This window comes from Staurois parvus, unplaced genomic scaffold (assembly GCF_062004578.1).
Source record: "Staurois parvus isolate SC_StPar_1 unplaced genomic scaffold, SC_StPar_1.0 ptg000974l, whole genome shotgun sequence".
NCBI lineage: Eukaryota > Metazoa > Chordata > Amphibia > Anura > Ranidae > Staurois > Staurois parvus.
In genome coordinates this window covers 24,463-44,705 of record NW_028318770.1, presented here as the reverse complement: position 1 = coordinate 44,705, position 20,243 = coordinate 24,463, and the positions used below count along the sequence as shown (strand labels likewise).

Below are 20,243 nucleotides of genomic sequence, written 5' to 3'. Positions count from 1 at the left end.
CAATGATTTTGTCGGTCTCAACTGTCCCATAGACACAGAAAACAAGGGTATTTGGTATACCCAGCTTGTTGCCCGAGCAGCATGCACAAGACCTTCAAGTCCCCACACGCTTGCTAACCATGGTCTTCATATTTAAGTTTACGAAGAACCAATTCCAAGTTCTCGTAGGTTTCCTTCAAGTGTACGGAATGACCTACAGGTATGGAAAATATCCTCCTGTGAAAACAATTTCGGTCTTGTATCATCTTCAAAGTCAGAACTTGATTCGTCATCTGGTTCAGTATGACTTCACCTTCATAGGAGCTAGGTATCTCTTCCAAGGTATCAGGGGGCTTGGGTACTGGTATATTTGTGCCATAAGGGATGGGACGAATTGCTGAGTGAAGATTGGGGTATGAAATGGAATGCTTCCATTTTGGAATTAAACCCTTTCACATCGTATGAACAAAAGTAACAGGCGTCACTATGGTTCTCTTGCTCTCGCCATACCATAGGAATCCCACAACTGAAAGAGATTTTTTTTCTTACCCTTGAACCAGTTTCGGAGGTCCTCAACACACTGTTTGCACACTTTATAAGGAGCCCAAACTTTATCTTGATCTCCAATTTTTAGTCCAAAGTATGCAAAGTATACTTTTTTCACAAAGTCTGTAATATTCTGCTGTTGCTTCAACACTGTATATTTACCACAGATGAAACAGAAACTGGCGAATTAATACACTTTCGCGGAGCCATAACATAACGGTTGAAGAATGACGAACTAACACTAACTACGATGAAAAAGTGTGAACAGCCTAGAACCAAGAACCTGATGATGATTCGTGCACAAGTGTGGACTGCAGGAAAGAGCAGCTCTGTGTCTGTACACGAGACATCACAGTGCTGGCCACGCCCCCCTGCACTGACTGGAGCTGCTGCTCTCTGCCCTGTGTCTCCCTCCCACTGGATTCTTCAGGAAAGATTAACCCCTTCTACCATTAGAAGCACAGACTCAGGGCTGAGGCTTACACACACAGCATGCTGCTGAGTATCCCAGTAGTCAGACATGTCACTCAGAGCAGTACTTGTATTCACCCCCTTTGCAGGGGGGGAGGGGCAGAGATTGTTTATCTGCAAATTCCAACAAAGGGCCAGAAGAGAACTAGGGAAATGAGGAAATAGAATTTTTTTTTTCCCCCTAAATTTTGCTTAGCTTATGTATATATTGCTGACCATCAGATTTACAGTGCTATATTTTTTTTTTTACATAACTCGGACAACCCCTTTAAGGTTTTTTTGGCATTTTATGTCTTAAATGCACTTATGTGAATTAATTAATAGTATTTTGGACTTTAAATTTGGTTAACTCATATATAAAAAAATTAAAACAATTTGATAAATTTGAAGACAATTTTGCATTCTGTGGCAAATCATGACGTCTAGGAGTTTCTTCAATATTTTATTTGTTTTCAGCACACCAAAATACATGGAAATTAGATGAAAATAATCAAACAGTTTTTTAGTCACAGACCTGTGCTATATTCTAAATATTACCCAACATGGTACTATGCAAATTCACCAATTAAACACGTAAAAGGGGTAGCTATTGGGTTTGCAAAAAATGTAAGATTTGTTTTAGAAGAAAGATTAATAGATGCAGAAGGTCGTTTTTCATGTTTGAGGGGGAAATTACAAGGAATACAAAGTACGTTGGCAAATATTTACTGTCCTAAGAAGAATTTAATGATATACTTAGGTTTGTTTTAGAAAACTTCAAGAAGGGTTACTTGATTGTAGGAGGAGATTTTAATTTCTGTATGGACCTTTGGATGGATACCTCATCAGGGGCGCAGAGAGACGGAGGTAAAATATTGAAATCTGTCAAGAAAATGTTATATCAGTGTTAACGGATGGATTCATGGAGAATTAAACCCCAAACAGAGATTTATGCCTTCTTCTCTCCCGCGCACGAGATGTACTCCAGATTGGATTATATATTGGTAGAACATAGACTCTTAGAATCTTTGGTAAACTCTAAAATTGAGGTCATGTTATTGTTAATCACGCTCCTGTTATAACAAGGTTAAAGTTGGAAGGAGAATGGAATAGAAATAGTATGTGGAGATAAAATGAGACGCTCATACAGGATGTGGAGATGGAGAAAAGAATAAAAGAATTAGAGCAATATTTTACATTAAATGAGACGAGGTCTCCGTTGCTACCATTTGGAAAGTGCATAAGACCTACAAAAGGGGTATCCTGATTTCAATGGGGGCTGAAAAAGAGAACGGGGAATGAAAATGAGATTACTAACTAAGGAACTACACATTTTAGAACAACAACATAAAGGGAAAATAGAAATAGACGTATAACAGAAGATAACCCAAAAAAAGAGAAGAGTTAAAAGAACTAATGGATCAGGAAACGAGAAGTTTTTTTGGTATGGTAGCAGAAGAGATATCAGTGGGGGAATAGACCTGGAAATCGAGAAACCATATAGAGCAAATTAAAGTGGAAAATGGAGAAATGTTATGTTCAACCACTGATATTGCTAAAACCTTTCAAAAATAATATAGTAATTTGAAATAAAAATATGAAATAAAATATAAGAATCCAAATGAATCCGAGGGAGAAAAAAAATGCAAAAAGGCAGGCATATTTAAGAGGCCCGACTACCTAGACTAGAGGAAGGGAGACTAGCAGTTTTAGATAAATTAATATCGCAGGAGGAAATGTACATGGCATTAAAGTACAACTTTTAGGAAAGAGCCTTGGACCTGCCGGATATACGTTGAGATATTACAGGAAATATATACAGGTGAAACTTGAAAAATTAGAATATCGTGCAAAAGTTCATTTATTTCAGTAATGCAACTTAAAAAGTGAAACTAATATATGAGACTCATTACATGCAAAGCAAGATAGTTCAAGTCGTGATTTGTCATAATTGTGAGGATTATGGCTTACAGCTCATGAAAACCCCAAATCCACAATCTCAGAAAATTAGAATATTACATGCAATCAATAAAACAAGGATTGTACATAGAACAATATCGGACCTCTGAAAAGTATAAGCATGCATATGTACTCAGTACTTGGTTTGGGCCCCTTTTGCAGCAATTACTGCCTTAATGCGGCGTGGCATGGAAGCTATCAGCCTGTGGCACTGCTGAGGTGTTATGAAAGACCAGGATGCTTCAATATATAAATATCCAATAGCACCTGGCATATATTCCCAGGCGGTCCCCCATCCAGGCTCAACCCAGCTTAGCTTATAGAATATAATGAGATCGAAAGAATTCAGGGCGATGTGGCCGTTAATGGAGTGGCAATCTACAGGTCACAAATCCAAAACAGCATATACAACTATGCTTATCTATAAGACAGACATATAGGTGGATCTAAGGAAACATTGCAGGGACAAATCACTGTTAAGTCCTTTGGACTTCGAGGCTTTTGCCCTGTACAGTGACTTTATACCTTGTTATCCTCTTTGGCCAGCGGCCATGGCTATACTGACCTTTTGCATATTGTCATATATACTAATGCTATATGTTTATGCATTTATGTCTGTTGTTTAGCTGTGTCAAATATCTGTATGGTTGGCACATTTAGGAGCCCCCGGTGTGTAGTAGGCTCCTTTCCGTCTAGTGGGTGTTGGAGGTGTCAGTGGGCTGGTATTATCTTCCTCAGCTACTCTCTATCCTTTGTCAGTGGGGTGGCGGCACCTCCATCTAGGGGTTTCTTGTGGGTCATTGTGGTGGCTTTGGGGGGTTAATAGGACTGGTGGGGTGGGTTGTCAGGGGTTGGGTCAGGTCAGTCTCAGTGGACCAATTCTATCCTCTGTCCATCCTTAAGCGTCCCCTCTTGACATCTCAGGGGGGAGTAGAGTCCTTTTGTCATTCAGGATTGTCATGTCTCCAATGGCTTATTACTGTTTATGGTACATAATAAAATTCCTTTTTGAGGTTCGCCTTTTAGGTGTGCAGCCTTTTTTTTTCTTCCTCTCTTTTTGTTGTTAGAAAATACACAAGTCACAGTTGGATAAGATTATTTGGCTCCCACAACAGTTTAGGAATCTTTCTGGAAATACAAGCAAAATGTTAACACAAAATGTTTTTAGGATATGGGATAGACTACATAAACAAAGGGGGTGGGAGTATAATTCACTAATAATCCCGTTGGGGGGGGGGGGAATAGAATTCTTCCCCCCCCCCCCCCCCCCCAGGTAGAGAGGATATCACAGTTAAATAGATAAAAGATAGAAGTGCATGTTTAAAAGATATCACTGATAAAGAGGAATTGTGTACGTTTTAGAGAGCTAAAAAATTTGTAAATATTTTCAAGGTTAGCTGAATGGCGTTATCACCAATTAAGACATTTTGTTATAGCACTCTCACAGCCACTAATTTTTTAGTACAGATACAATGCGAAAACATGTTACCTCTCGCATATATAAGATACTAACTGGTATATCTGGATCTGCTTCTTCACCTTTCTTGGAAAAATGGGAAAAGGAATTAGGAACAAAATTTAAAGGAACACGAAAAAAACTAAAATATTTAAATTAATACACAGGGTGGTGGATATGAATACAGTGGAAATGAATTACAAATGTTTTAGTGAGGTGGCATATTACACCTAGTGGCACACAACGATTAGGGAATTCACCTTTGTGTTGGAGGGGGTGTGGGAAGAAGGGAACAATGGCACATATATGGTGGGAGTGCCCCAAAATTCAGCAATTTTGGCTGGGAATCATACAACAAATACAGGAGATAACAGGGGTTAGTGTCTTTGAAGGATCCCTGGGTTTGCCTATTTCATAATACAGATCTCCTGGCGAAACAATATAAGAATACGATGATATTTCACTTTATAAATGCAGCGAAAGGGTTGATTCTGAAATTTTGGCAGCTTCAGGAAATGTCAAAAATCAAAGACTGCATAAATAGAGTGGAATATATATACAGGATGGAGGAACTGTATTATATTGGAGATGATAAAGTTGAAAATTTTAAGAAAATCTGGGAAAGTTGGATGGTTTTTAAAACACTGGGGAGATACTCAGTCCTAGATAGTGACAGAGGAGAGTGGAATGATAAAAAAAAAATCTCAGGAATAAAATAAGTAGTGACCAAAAGGGGGGGGGGGCTGGGATTTATGAAAAGATTTGTTTGAAGTTTATGGTTTTATTGTGTGGAAAATTGTTGTATTTCTAATATTAAAAGCAATAAAAATAAAATGTCAGTGACAGTCAGTCCCCCCCAGTGTCAGACTGCCCACCACAGTCCCGCTATAAGTTGCTGACCATTACTAGTATTTAAAAAAAATAAAATAAAAAAAATTCCAGTATACATGCTGCCATTTGTAGGTGCTATATCTTTCATGTAAACCAATTAGTTTACATGTATTGGGCTTTATTTATTTATTTTAGCAAAGACATGTAGCAGAATACATTTTGGCCTAAATTTATGATGAAATTAGATTTATTTTTGTCTGGGTATGTTTTACTGCAAAAAGTCAAAAATATTGACTTTTTTTTTTCTTTTTTCCAATTTTATTTTTCAAAGTTGTGTTTTTTTTTGTATATAGCACAAAAAATGAATACCAGAGGCAATCAAATACCACTAAAAGAAAGCTCTATTTGTGGGGGGGAAAAAAGGATGTAAATGTAATTTTGGGTGCAGCTTTGCATGACCTTTCAATTGTCAGTTAAAATAATGCAGCGCCGTATCGCAAAAAAAATGGCCTGGTCATGAAGGGGGGGGGGGGTAAATCCTCTGGAGGGCAAGTGGTTAATTGAACAAGCTCAAGTTAAAAGCTGATTGGCTACCATGCACAGCTGCATCAGATTTCAGATTTGGCACTCTCCAGTTTTAGTAAATCAACCCTAATTCTCCGTGTTGCAGTACAGGTGGTCCAGTATGTGATATTGACTGCACATGTGTGGATATGAAAAATTTTCCCTAAAATATTGAGTTGCGTATGTTGCACCCCAGCCTTTGCAACAATCTAAAGGGGATCTTGGTGCAATTGGGTTTGGGGACTGCTTTTACTAGCAAGTCCCATTGACTTCTGTTGCATCTATGAACAGGTAGTGGCATTGTTTTAAGGTTTGATGTCAATGAATTGTTGGCTATTGAATGTTAAGATTTTGTGTTAATTCCTGTCTTTGTTCAGACTTGCAGTTACGTTTATGTATCAACATTGGTCTATTAGTTGGGAAATTTGGTATGATGGGCTAGTGATCTGACCAAGGCTTGATCAAGGACTGTGGTAGAATGTACACATTCATGACCTTTTTGGCACACCATATCTACATTCCCAATTCCTAAAAAGTTGGGACGCTGTGCAAAATCTATATAAAAACAGAATTCAACAATTTGCAAAAGTCATAAACCCATATTTTATTCATAATCAAAAACATATGTTTAAACTGAGAAAATGTACCATATTAAGAAAAAAAAAATAGGGTAATTTTGAAATTGATTGCGGAGACACATCTCCAAAAAGTTGGGACAGGGCAACAAACAGCTGGCAAAGTACATGTACTAACCAGGAAGAGCTGTAAGAGCATTTTGTAATTTATTGGGTTAATTGTCAACAAGTTAGTAACATGATTGGGTATAGAAAGGGCACCTTAAAGAGGTAGTAAATTCCCACCCTGTAAATGTTGCGTGAGTGCAAAGTCTCACTGGGTGGTGGTAATGCCTTCCAAATGCGAACATGCTATTTCATTTTTTGCCACGAAGCACAATATTGTGCCCACAGCATGTTTATAGCCGCGAGTGGCTACATGGCCATGTATGTGTAAGGTCAAGGATTTATTTATTTCAGGTACTTATATAGCAGCGTCAATTTACGCAGTGCTTTACATATATATTGTACATCCACATCAGTCCCTAACCCTCAAGGGGTGTACAATCTAAGGTCCCTAACTTACATTCATACATGCATACATGGGCCAATTTAGACAGGATCCAATTAACCTACCAGCATGTCTTTGGAGTGTGGGAGGAAACCGGAGTACCTGGAGGAAACCCACGCAGGCACAGGGAGAACATGCAAACTCCAGGCAGGTGGTGCCATGGTTGGGATTCGAACCAGCGACCCAAGTACTGCCAGGCGGAAGTGCTAACCAGTTAGCCACTGTGCTGCCCATGTTGTATTCCTATCGCCTGGCAGGTGTTTGTTTTTTTTTGTTGTTGTTTTTTTTTTTTCTCCTCTTTTAGCCCTGCTACGAGCAAGCAGCGGGCTCACCTCCTCAGCAGGAGCTTCTTTTTGGGCAACAAACCCACGTAGGGCAGCCTATTCAAGTGAATGGGCAGCCATTTGCGACACACAAAATCACACGACTATCTCTTGTCAAAATCGCATACTGGGAACGCTACGAGAGTGTGAATGCAGCCTTAAATAAAAAGGTCTATTTTAACCCTTATCAACCCTTAGTTGAATGGATTGAGGGAAGATGGTGTTAATTAGATTTGTTTAATGAAAACTATTATTTTGTTGTGTGGTTTTTTTTTTTTTTTTATTTCTATTTTATGAACCATTATTATTTTAAAGTGTTTTTTTGTTTTTATTTGTTCTGTTGTTTTAGAGTCTTTTAAATAGCAAAAAATTGTTAATTGATTTCACTTGTAAATAACTGTGCATGTCCTTGCACCAGAATCATAATTTTAGTGTTCTTTTAAACAGAACAAATTTTGTATTAAAAATGTATTCTTACTCCACAGTAATGTATAGATTAGTTTTACTGTAGAGTGCATTTTTCAGATTTTTACTTTTAAATCTAGGAATCATTTTGTACAAGACAAGGTGTATATTATCACCATAATATTACTGATCTTAAAGCCCAGCTCCTGGCAACTAAAAAAAAATTATCCCTCGCAGTGGGGCTGTGCCTTCACTGCAAGGTCTAATTGCTTGTTTAGCACTAGGGAAGCAAAAAAAAAAAAAAAAAGTACAACGTACTTGATCCACTGATCCTCCGCTCCTCACATGTAGACCATTCCCGCAGCCTCTTCTCTCCATTGTCTAGGGACCTGATGTTGCCATAGCCCTGCTTTGGACATGACGCAGAGGGAAAGTCCACTGCCAGAGCATGGAGGAGCAAGGTTATGCTGTTACACAGTTAATATTTATGTTAATGTACATGAGAATTCATATAGTTTATTTTTTGTACCATTTCCTATGGACATTTCTATAGTTATGCTGCCATCCAGTGGTCTTATTTGGTAATGCATTTGTTTTTCATATTGCCTCCCTGAGATCTATGACACAGTTCCTTTGTATATGAAGCTCCTCCCTTCTTCTTGAGTACAGCACTTCCTGTGTCATGGAGGCAGCTAACAGTCCACATGTAACAGGGACACATGTATTCTGCATAGTACGCTACGGAAAGTATCATCTTTTGACCGCATAATACTGGAAACCATTCATTCTGCTGTATCCTGTTGTCACATGTACAGAATAAAGCAACTTCTGGATGAACACAGTATTGGTGAGTTCAGCTATCTGATAAGGATTGTCCACAGTGATTATATCTGCTTATACAGGCTAGGCAGAGAGGTCTCACAAGGGATAAATTGCTATCACAACAATCTGAGTCAGAATAAAGGTAGTGGGAGATCAGGTAAGTAAAACTGTTTCCCCTCTCCCCTTGACAAAACAAGCTATTAACCCTTGCAGTGTGAGCTTAGCCATAGATTGTAATTTTATTTCCTGCAAGAAAATCGCTAATTTCCCCCATCAGAACAGTCAGGGCTAGTTCATGCCACAAAACATCTTCCAGATCTGTTCTGGAGTGTTTAACGCAATTTGAATACAGTTCTGTGCAGGAAAAATGCAGCATGTTCTACTTTTTTTTCTTTTTTTCTGGAAATGGAACGCACTGAAACTGCAAGCAATGGTGTGAACTATGCCATTGAAAACCATGTAACCTACATTCTATGCATTTTGGATGCAGAAAAAAAGCACTGGTGTGAACTAGCCCTCAATGTTGGGAGGACTTTCTCCTGCGGTGCTATTGTTACTCCAGCCAGGTTGCCAGGAGCTGTCCCTTCCAGGCATACACAATTATTATTGCTAATGGCTATAGCTGCTGGCAGTAATCATTTGCTAAAGATTTGACATGTTGGTTGTACCCAAGTCGGTTTTATGGATTGAATTTGGTACAATCAGCCTGCCCATAGCTGGATCGAATCTTAGCTGATCTCTGCTGAACCAGATGAGATTTGACCAATCTATGGCTGGCTTAAGCTGGGAGCTTTGACAGGGACAGCAGTTAAGATCTGATACTCCCCAAGGCTCAGTTCACACCAATGCGTTTTTTTAGTGCTTTTTTGTTTTTGCAGAAATGCACTACATTCCATTTAACCTAGTTTCCTATGAAACATGTTCACATCCTGAGCTTTTTTGAGCTACTGCGTTTTTGGAAAGGGTCAGGGACTTTCAAGGGGAAAAAAAAAGAGTTGAACAAAACGTGGCAAAAACGCATGTAGAAAAACGCAAAACAAACTGCAAAAAACACTCAAAGACATCAAAGGCAAAATGCATATATGTGAACAGAGCCTTAAATGTAAGATTCATAATAACTTTTTAAAGCTTGAAGTTTTAAAAATGAAATGGCTTGTTAAAAAAATAAATAAAAATGAAAAGATGTCGTCTTTTTGCTGTTATTAAAAAAAGTCAGAAATAATGATCAGATCTAAGGGGTTTATGTCAAGGATGTTTGACATTCACCAAACATTTACAGCAGGTGAATCTTCCTGGTGCACCTGTTTTTAAATGCTACTGATGGATTCACCACTAATTTAATGTTTGAAGTCACATTCCGCTCTCTTAAATATGCCTCTAATTTTTTTTACTTTTTTTTTTCTCTTTTTGTGTTTTTAAATATTTTTCTTTTTTAGCACTGAAATGTCACTGTGAACACTGTTCAAAAGATAATCAGACCTGTGTTACTAATGGAATGTGCTTGGCATCGGTGATATTACAAGATGGTAAAGAAACGCACAACAGCATGTGTATTAATGAAGTGGACCTTATTCCACGGGACAGACCATTCATGTGTGCACCCTCTTCAAATAATGGCATTTACACTATCCCTTATTGCTGCGTTGAGGATTTTTGCAACAAGAAAATTCGGCCTTCAGCTGGTAATTAGTGTTTTCTTCTTCCTTTTTATTTTTCTTTCTTAGAAGCCTTGTCTCTTTCATTTTCAGGTACCTAAGCTGCATTTAAAATGTGCATTTCGTAAACCTTTTATTAGGAGAATCAGCCGGATATTCAGAGATGTAGGGTTATGCAGCCACCAATAGCATTGACACTGGCAAGCAAAGTTCCTGAAACAGCACAGAATAACCCCTCCTGCCCAAGCATGCCTTGATTTTTGATAGTGTCTAAGGAGAATGGACATCTTTCTGCTCTGAGATGTAAGCCCTTTTTTCAGGTCCTGCTGTGGCTGCAGAGCTCCACTTTCAAACTAAAAAAATATAGCATATTAAATATTATAAAAAAAGAAACAAAACATATATAATTGCAACACAAACCATATTAATACCGTAATTGAATGTTCTTTTAAAAATGTTTTAATTTTCAATCTGCAGAGCTTTCATTTTCTGTCAATATCAATGCAATATGGCAACCTAGAGGCGTTTATGTACAAAGCTGGTGTTCGGAATGTCTCCAGAAATGTCATTTTCTGCTTGTGTGATTGGCTCGCTGATTTTCCCAGAAGTCTGCACCAAGATACAAGTAACATCTTGGTCATCTTGGTCAGGCTCCCAGTGTACTGTGTGTTAGCAACAGAGCACTTTACAGGCCCAGGGACCTGCTGTACGCATTTGTTTTAAAATATTGGCCCCAGTTCGCTTCATCTATGCCTTTCTCTCTTTGAAGCTCCTTCCTTGCCTCCTTTTGCAGGATCAAGGTGGAAGATATATCCATCAATCTTATAGCACGGAACTGTCCTAGGAGGACAAGGTTCTTGGCTTTGGCTTCCTGGTAGACTTTCAGAGGGCCCTTCCAGATTGTTGATCTTTTGTTCCATGGTCCAGTGTACCTTCCAGCTGCCAGTGACAGGACTCGCCTAAGACATCTTTTACCTAGAAATGACAGTGATTGTCCAGCTCATTGCTGTCCATGTTTAAAGCACCGGTACACACCACCAGTACGCATGATGGCAGACTCTACCCTGTGCACTCTTGCTTGACCAAGCTTGTGTGTATTGATCTGCTGTGTGTATTACTGTGTGTGATCTGGTTTGCTCAGATCCTAATCTCTCCTTGCTGTGATTTTGTACGTTTTCTTTACTCTGCCACCTGAACCAAAGATTCCTTTGCCTGATCAATTTTCGGGTGACCGTAGGGGCATCTAAAAGCTGTAAATTATAAGCCATCCTCATCTGGCTCTAAATCGCAAAAGGTGCAAATCATCATTTTATTATTGCACAGTGACTCCCACCTCACAAATAGACCGTGGAATGGGCTCAAATCTCACTGCAAAGAATCGCATGTGATTTGAACCGGAATGCAGTGTGATTGCAGTCTAAATCGCATTGGGTTTCCCCCACTGCTCCTGTGTGATCCCAGTATAGAAAGACAGAGAAGTGCCATATAAGAAGTGCAGCAATAGGCAAACAGTGTATTAATGTTATAACAACTCACATGTTAAAAGTACATGACGTATCTTGCATGTCAAATCCAAACCACGGCAGCTTGTGGTGCTCACAGGGCTGGAGGAGAAATAGAAAGTTCCGGGACCCCAGTGGGTATGGGTGGACATGATGCCAGCTTGGAGGCAGACCTCCTATACATATTCTCCAGCCCTGTGAGCATCGCAAGCGGTTGTGGTTTTCAATTTGACATGCAAGATATATTCTGTACTTTTAACATGTGAGTTGTTATAACATTAATAAACTATTTGCATATTGCTGCACTTCTTAGATGGTGCTTCCGTGTCCTTTCTATACTGGGATCTCACAGGAGCAGTGGGGGAAACTGCATGCGATTTTTGACAGAAATCGCACTGCATTCCTGTTCAAATCACATGTGATACTTTGCAGTTCAATTTGAGCCCTTTCATTTTGTATCAGCTCAAATCGCACCGCAAAGTGGGTATCAGGAGCATTTACATGGGCACAGATACCGGTATCAGTGCAACCCTACCTATAGCCCATGGTCTATGAATACAATGCCTGTGTCCTGTACTCCAAGATATGGAATTTAAAGGTAAAGCTGGCCGTAGATGTAGAAAATTGAAAATCGCTCGATTCCTCCATTAACACTGACTGAAATCCCTCCCGTGGAGCCATTCTATTCTCGGAGCAGGAGGAGACGTCCCTGCCAGGAGAACACAGTGATTACTGCTAGTGGCTATTATAGCCACTAGCAATAATCACATGTAAAATCCAACAGGCTGGTTGTATCCAAGTTGATCAGTCGATCAACTTGGGTAAATTCAGCCTTCCCATACATGGTTTGAATCATCTATGAATGGCTTAAGTTGAAATTCCTCTCTTTTGGCTTGCCTTAAAAAAACACTCTTGCAGTTTAAGGGAGAGTGGTCCCACCCCCTCTGCTCTTGTTCACACCTCCTGTTTTGCTACAAAAGACATGCTGGGAGTGGGGGGGTGTCTATCCTGGGCTGTTTCAACAGCTCTACTTGGCTGCCAGTATCCAATCTAGTAGAAATAGCTGCATAAACCTGTGTTCCTTAATGAACCCCAAGAAAAGGATTTTACAGCAAGTCAAAAATCCTTTTTTATAATGTATTACAGAGCTGCATGAACTTTTGCTGTTTTAAATCTACCCTAAAAGCTTAGTCCCTTCTCATAATATTTCCCTCACACTGTTGTTAAAGCGGAGTTCCACTCACTCTGGTAAAAAAAAAAAAAAAAAGTCAGCTACAAAAACTGTAGCTGCTGACTTTTTAAAAAAAAAAAAAAAAACAGCCACTCATCTGTCCCACGATCCCGCGGTGCCCCCGCCGCAGCCGGTTTCACCGGCCATCCTGTATTCCAGGTGCCGGCATCTTTGGTGTGGTCACCCGGCTGTGACAGCTTGCAGCTTCACAGCTGGGTGCCCACTGCGCATGTGCGAGTAGCGCTGCGCTTCCTGAATGGCCCTGTCACGTGTCCCACAAGACTACGGGGAGGGAGGCTAGAAGGATAACTTCCACTTCCGATTGCCTAGGCGATCGCTACGGAAGTGGGAGCGGGTACCTGTCAATTTCAGGTACCCGCTCTCGAAAGGTGCCAATCCTTAATGGGGAACAAGGGACCAATCTTTAAAGCAAAATTTTCCCTTTTGGGTGGAACTCCGCTTTAAACTCTCAAATGCCTGAGTTGCTGCAGCCCACTGACATTTTGCAACTTGAGAGTTGAGTAACAAAGTAGAGTGGGGGAAATTTTGTACTTGAAGAGTTAATAGCTTTGTCTCGGTTTGGCCATTAGTGCTGCCCAGTCTAGAACCCAAGAGGCTTGAATTTGAAGATTTACACTGGTATTCCTGTTTTTTTAACTCTTGTTGCTTGAGTATTTTGTAGGCAAGTTTGAATTTTTAGGTTGAATATGAAGTATAAATGTAAACTACAAAGGATTTGATTGCTTAACGCCCCTGGCGGTATTCCCGAGTGTAGCTCGGGGTTAACTTTCAGTACCAAAAGCGGTAACCCCGAGCTACACTCGGGTTACCCTGCAGCGTTGTTCAGGGATTCTCTCTTGCACTTACCTTGTCCTGCGCTTCCGCGATATCCCCCCTGCAGCGTACCCAGCCATCTCTGGTCGATGCCGGGTTCCGTTCCCTGTGAGCATCGGGACGTACGGGGGACGGAACCGGCGGGAAATTCAGAAATTTTAAAAGTGACATTCATTCAATACACTAAGTTCTCATAGTATAACCATTACTGTATCAAACCATTTCACATACATATTGTCCCTAGTGCTTTGTCCTGTTCCCTGCCCGCATTTTTACTGTTTTTTTTCAGCCTGGAAACTGAGAAACGTCTATGGCATCCAAAAAGCGCCCCTTTTAGGTCCAAAAGCGATTTTAGACCAGCTAGAGAACAGCGATAGTAAATTAGAACCACTTGCAGAATTGAGTGATAATGATTTTTGGGGAAATTCATCATCAGACACTGAAAACGATTTTGCGACTAAGCTCCATGATGTGCGAACTTGGCGCTTTATTTCAAATTTCAGTTTTTTGGTTTGATTACATTATTGAATTAAATTTATTATATTTTTTATTATAATTTATGATTTCGTGTTTCAAATCTTATTATACATGGAAGGTTTACTAGACTCTTGTTCTGACAGATTTCAGTGAGTTATTCCTAAGAATTACAGAGCTACAATAAAAAAACATATTTCCATGCAAAAAAAGTACCGCTTTGAGCACAGAAGTACTGTCATAATCAGACCGCTAGGGAGGTTAAAGTATAGCTAAAGGCAAATTTTTTTTTTTTTCTAGATATAATGGAGAGATTAGAACATCTATCAGGTTTTATTGCTGTATGTGTCCCTTTTTAAGGAGATTCATTCTATTTGTCGCATATTATGAGTTGTCACCAGAACAAGAATAGAGGGGATATCTTTTAAGGGGGACAGTTGTTCTGGTGATCCTGGGGACAACCAGGTGTTCACTTTGTCTTGGCTTGAGACAGGATGTGAAGGGAAATCTCTACTCACTGGGACACCGAAGACTGGTTATAACTCTCCAGAATGAAAAGGTTTTTTTTCCTTTTTACAAGCTCTACTTTAAAGACTAAAACCATTGTATGCAATTTTTATTCAAATAATGTTTTTTTTTTTTTCTTCTAAATCTGTGGTGTGGTATTGTTCTTTTTACAGTTCCATCAACAAAACCTATTACTATTTTTAGTCCGGTGGAGTTGGCAGCGATTATTGCTGGGCCAGTTTGTTTCATCTGCATTTTACTGATGTTAATTCTATATATTTGCCACAATCGCACGGTTATCCATCATCGTGTTCCAAATGAGGAAGATCCTTCATTGGACAGGCCCTTCATATCAGAGGGAACAACACTTAAAGATTTGATATATGATATGACCACATCGGGGTCTGGTTCAGGTAACTACAAAACATGTCTTTTCAGTACCTTTAGCTTTTTGTGCCAAGAACCCGGGACTGGTAGTATATAGCACAAGTTATATAATGTATTAACCACTTCCTGTCCGTAGGACGGCATATGACATCCTTGGGTTGAAGTGAGCATACCTGTAGGCATCATCTTGGTATCAACATTTATTATTTATTTATTCAGGTACTTATATAGCGCCGTCAATTTACGCAGCGCTTTACATATATATTGTACATTCACATCAGTCCCTAACCCTCAAGGGGCGTACAATCTAAGGTCCCTAACTTACATTCATATACTAGGGCCAATTTAGACAGGATCCAATTAACCTACCAGCATGTATTTGGAGTGTGGGAGGAAACCGGAGTACCCAGAGGAAACCCACGCAGGCACAGGAAGAACATGCAAACTCCAGGCAGGTGGTGCCATGGTTGGAATTCGAACCAACGACCCAAATACTGCCAAGCGGAAGTGCTAACCATTTAGCCACTGTGCCGCCCATTTGCTACCGATGATTCCCTCTTCAGCAGAAGTGATTTGAGTAGCTGAACAGCCCCCCAGGGCTGAGGATTTGGTCCTTTCCGGTTTCGGCTATTTGTTTACCTGGTCGTTAGTGGCCAGGTAAGCAGTCAGTCAGTGCGATCTGTGTCTGATCGGCTACATTGGAGTCTAGAGGAGAGATTTGGGATCTAATAGACCTCAGATCACTGGATAAAGAAGACCTGTCATGGCCCATACTTTCACAAGGAATGTTAAAAAAAAAAAAAAAAAATAGTGTAAAACAAAATATTTTTTTTTTTTATTATTTATTTTATTTGAAACTTTAAGTGTCTTATTCCCCCCGTGCTTATGTTCAAACGCAAACACATGCATACGCCCTGCACGCATGTGTAAATAGCGACTGCACCACACTTGTGAGATATTGTTGCGAATGTCCACAAACCCCCCACAACCGCAGGCCATGGTTGTGAGAAATAGGCCCTTATCCTCGTCAACATGGGGACAAGGTGCTTTGGGCGTGGGCTCGCTCGTCCCTCTCCCCCCCCCCCCCTCCCCCGCTTCCTGAGCTGCCATTTGCAGATAAGGGTCTGTAATGGAGTGGGGGTGGTGTGGCCTTGCCATTTTATTTGTAGTTTTTTTTTTTTTTGTTTTTGTTTAATTTTGGCGTGGGGTTCCCCTCAAAATCCATACCAGACTCAAAGGGCCTGGCATGGATTGGGGGACCCCATGACGTGTTTGTCACTTTTTTTTTTTTTTTTTTTTTTTTTTTTTTACACACTCTTCTGTCAGCTGGGAAACCCAATCACAGCTGATGACTCATCCATTGTTAAGGATGGGGTGGCTGGCTTCCCGACCCTCTCCTTAACAATTACTATACAGGATTTATATAGCACCAACAGTTTGCTCAGCGCTTTACAATATACAAAGGCCCTGCTTCTTAATGCTGAAGCTACTAAACGTAACTTACACACTAGGCTAAACGCTGGTAAAAAATGGTGACATTAGCGTGTGGGTTTTTTTTTTTTTTTGTCCAGTGTTTCTAAAGCAGTTGTTAGCTTCTCTAGTGTGCATGAGACCTAAAAGATAAGCAAAACAATGGGATGTTAATTGGATGCAAAAATAGGGTATAGAATTTAATTGCCAAAAGAAGGGGAATTGGGTCCCAATACTCTCTAGTACCCTATTCTCTAGATTAATATTGAGGGTCTCTGACTTATCTGGATTGACCACGAAGCCTGATATGACTTTGAAGCGACCCAGCAGATCCATGAGATTTGGCGGGGTGGTATGAGGAGAAATAATAAACATAAGTAAATTACATACATACATAGGTGTGTGTGTGTGTGTATATGTAAACCTACGCTTATGAAAATTGTAGTCAATAAACAACATAAAGTGTAAACATATAGCAGCTGAACACAAAAACATTGATACCAGGCAATAAACAATATATACATAAAGTCCAGTGCTTTAATAAAGTGAAAAAAAACCTGAAAAATGTGTCATAAAAGAATAGTGCATCCAAAGATTCAAATAAAGAAAAAGTCCCCAGAGGCTGTGATGAAACAAAGGAAATCCAAGGACAATTGTTGTCATCAACCACTCATAAGAAAGGCTTACCACAAAGACATGACCCCCTGTTAAGAGTTGTCAGTCACGCTTTGTTATAAACAACCCAGAAAGCCGGACAATCAGATCCTCCTCCAGATCACCAAGAGAGCAAGTAAAGATCTTTGGAAGGACTGTTTTTTATGACACATTTTTCACTGTTTTTTTTCACTAATTATATGTCACTTTATTAGGCACTGCACTTTATGTATATATAAGTAAATCATTGACAAAGAGCGTACGTGTATGTTGCCTACCCCCACTGTCAATACCTAAACATATTAGGATTGGTTTGGATCGCGATAGCCAGCATTGCTATAGTAAATAGACCCTTGCAAATACCCTTGCCTGGCATCTGAGGCAATGAAAGTGGGGTCTGATTTGTAACTTAAGGTTGTTTTTAAGGTTTAGGTCTGATTTATTTATTTTATTTTTTTATCCAAGGTCTGCCTTTGCTTGTGCAGAGAACTATTGCGAGAACCATAGTTTTGCAAGAGAGCATTGGCAAAGGTCGCTTTGGGGAAGTGTGGCGAGGCAAGTGGAGAGGAGAAGAAGTGGCAGTGAAGATCTTTTCATCAAGAGAGGAACGCTCATGGTTCAGAGAGGCAGAAATATATCAAACTGTGATGCTGCGGCATGAAAATATTTTGGGCTTTATTGCTGCAGATAACAAAGGTTTTTAAACTTTTATGTATTTTACACTTTGTATTATCTGTGGGTATTGTTGACGATCTGTCTCCTATCAATATCTAAACCAGTAATCTACTTTTTATGTCCTAAAACGTAGAGGGGGAAGGAAAGATCCTTGAAAGTAAAATGCTTTGTATGCAAAAAAAAACATACATTTACATTGGCAATCTATTTTGTGTTTTGCATGAGCAGTGTCTGTTAAAGGGTTTATGCATGTTTATTTAGTATAGCTGGTGCATACAAAATAGATTTTGAGGTCCTCACAATTGTTAGTAAAGTGATAAAAAAAAAAAAAGCAAAAAAAAAAATTCTCGCTGCGTACACAGTAAATGCATCTTTAGCTGTGTTTTTTTTATTTTACTAGTTGTGTGTGTGTGTGTGTGTGTGTTTGTTTTTTTTTTTTTTTTTCCCTTTTAAAATCTGTAACACATTTTCAAACACTTGCTCAATATACTTTTGGTTTATAGCACCCTCCTATTCCTTTCTTCCTATCCTTTCTGTATTCCCTTACCTGGCCATTTCTATTTACAATCTTAATTCTGCTTCCATTTTTCTTGAACGTTGGTTTTGTACTAGATCTGTTTTTCTGGTTTCTACTCCCTTATAGTGTTTTGAAACTGCTGTCACTAAAGTACTCAAAGTACTCAGTACATACCTGATAGCTGCCAAAACGGAATACAAATACTATATGCTCTGTCTGGTCGCTTTAACACACTGAAAACCAAACTAAAGTTACAAAACAAAAATTTGCTAACAGTTGGAGCTTTTGCTAGGAGGTACTTTGTATGTTAGCACATTTTTGTTACTTGTACACTGACTGCAGTATATGCACAGTGCAGTGTACAGACCTGACCCCCTTCTTGAATGGAAAGGATTGCAAGATGGTAGTATTTACATTGTCAGTTGCTACCTATGATGGACGCCAGAGGCAGATTGTAGCTATTGCCAGGAGTATGTGACAACAGTAGTGCAGTAACCTGTCAGTGTCACCCGTGTGTAACGATGACCCTCTGTCTCACACTGCACAGAGATTTACCTAGTTGCAGGATAATAATAAACAGTAATGCAGGCCATAGACGGGTCGTTTATCGGCTGAATTTTTGTCCGTACGAAAAATCGGCCTATAATCATGCTGTTACTGGGGCCAGCCTGTCGGCCGTTTTTCGTGGAACTCATTAATTTTTATCGGTCATGCTGGAAAATCCAACAATTCAGCCGATAAATGGCCCATGTATGGCTGGCTTAAGTGCCAGTAGACTTCAAGCAATGGATAGGGCTGTCGGTTAACTATGCAGGTAACCTTTTACACACACACACACACACACTTACACACACACACTTACACACACACACACACACACGTTTTTTCATCTAGATTATGCACTGTTCACATCTACTGTGCTGTTGAAATTCCTACCTTCCTCCCCTCTTGCCGCGTCCTCATCCTGCACACAGCCTCTGAAGCCAGGCTCTGCAGGATGGGGGGAGGGGACCCCTGCGGCGAGGATCACAGCTTGTCCGGCAATCTAGGTGGAGGAGCTGTGACCCCCCCCCCGCCAGGAGACCCCAGTGGCAGACCGCCGAGATGTCTCCGCGCACCCCTGGCGGGCACGGCATGGGCACAAGGCTTTCTCACGTTCTGTGCCCACCGGAGACAAGGCCGCGCGGCCTGAGTGAGGGGGGCGTGCCTCGTTTCCCCGGCAACCCGACGCTGGGCTGGCGCAAGACCAGGACGGTCTCTCTCCCTCTCTCCCTCTCTCCCTCTCTCCCTCTCTCCCTCTCTCCCTCTCTCCCTCTCTCCCTCTCTCCCTCTCTCTCTCTCCCTCTCTCTCTCCCTCCTGTGCTGTCCCCCTGGAAGCTGTATCGTTGGGAGGTCCGGGTGGGGACCTTTCCTCCGCAGCCATCCCCGCTGAGCACTCTGCATGAGACTCCCCCAAAGGTCAGAACCATCCCGGGCACATTCTCCGCACAGGCAAGACCCTACCGAGCCCCTGCAAGCCTGCTGTGTACCTACCTTCTGAAGCCCGCTGTGCCCCTATGGGCCGATTGGGCCCCTGGGAAGCTGCCCTGTCTGCCGATCGCTGGGGCCCTGGGAAGCCGTCCTGTCTGCCGATCGCTGGGGCCCTGGGAAGCCACCCTGTCTGCTGACCGCTTTGTCCCTGGAAGCTGCCGCTGCTGAGCGTCCGCAAGTTGCCTACTCCCCCCTGGAAGACGCCTGCTGCTGAGCATCTGCAAGACGCCTATCGTGAATGTCCCTAGAAGCTAGAACTGTCCCTAGTGTGCGCTCAGACCACCCGTGTCATGAACTGCCCCTATTGTGCGCACAGACCACCCGTGTCATGAACTGTCCCTATTGTG

The 20,243-nt window shown here is 40.8% G+C and overlaps 1 protein-coding gene across 1 annotated transcript in view; it reads left to right on the top strand.

The window, feature by feature from the left end:
* Positions 1-20,243, top strand: part of LOC149441560 (TGF-beta receptor type-1-like) — a gene marked incomplete at its 3' end in the record, with an annotated part of 46,011 nt that overhangs the window by 14,209 nt on the left and 11,559 nt on the right. Inside the window, exons 2-4 of the mRNA XM_089657197.1 lie at positions 9,897-10,142; positions 14,837-15,076; positions 17,640-17,870. Coding sequence (XP_089513323.1) covers positions 9,897-10,142; positions 14,837-15,076; positions 17,640-17,870 — 717 coding nt within the window. The remainder of the gene's footprint in view (positions 1-9,896; positions 10,143-14,836; positions 15,077-17,639; positions 17,871-20,243) is intronic.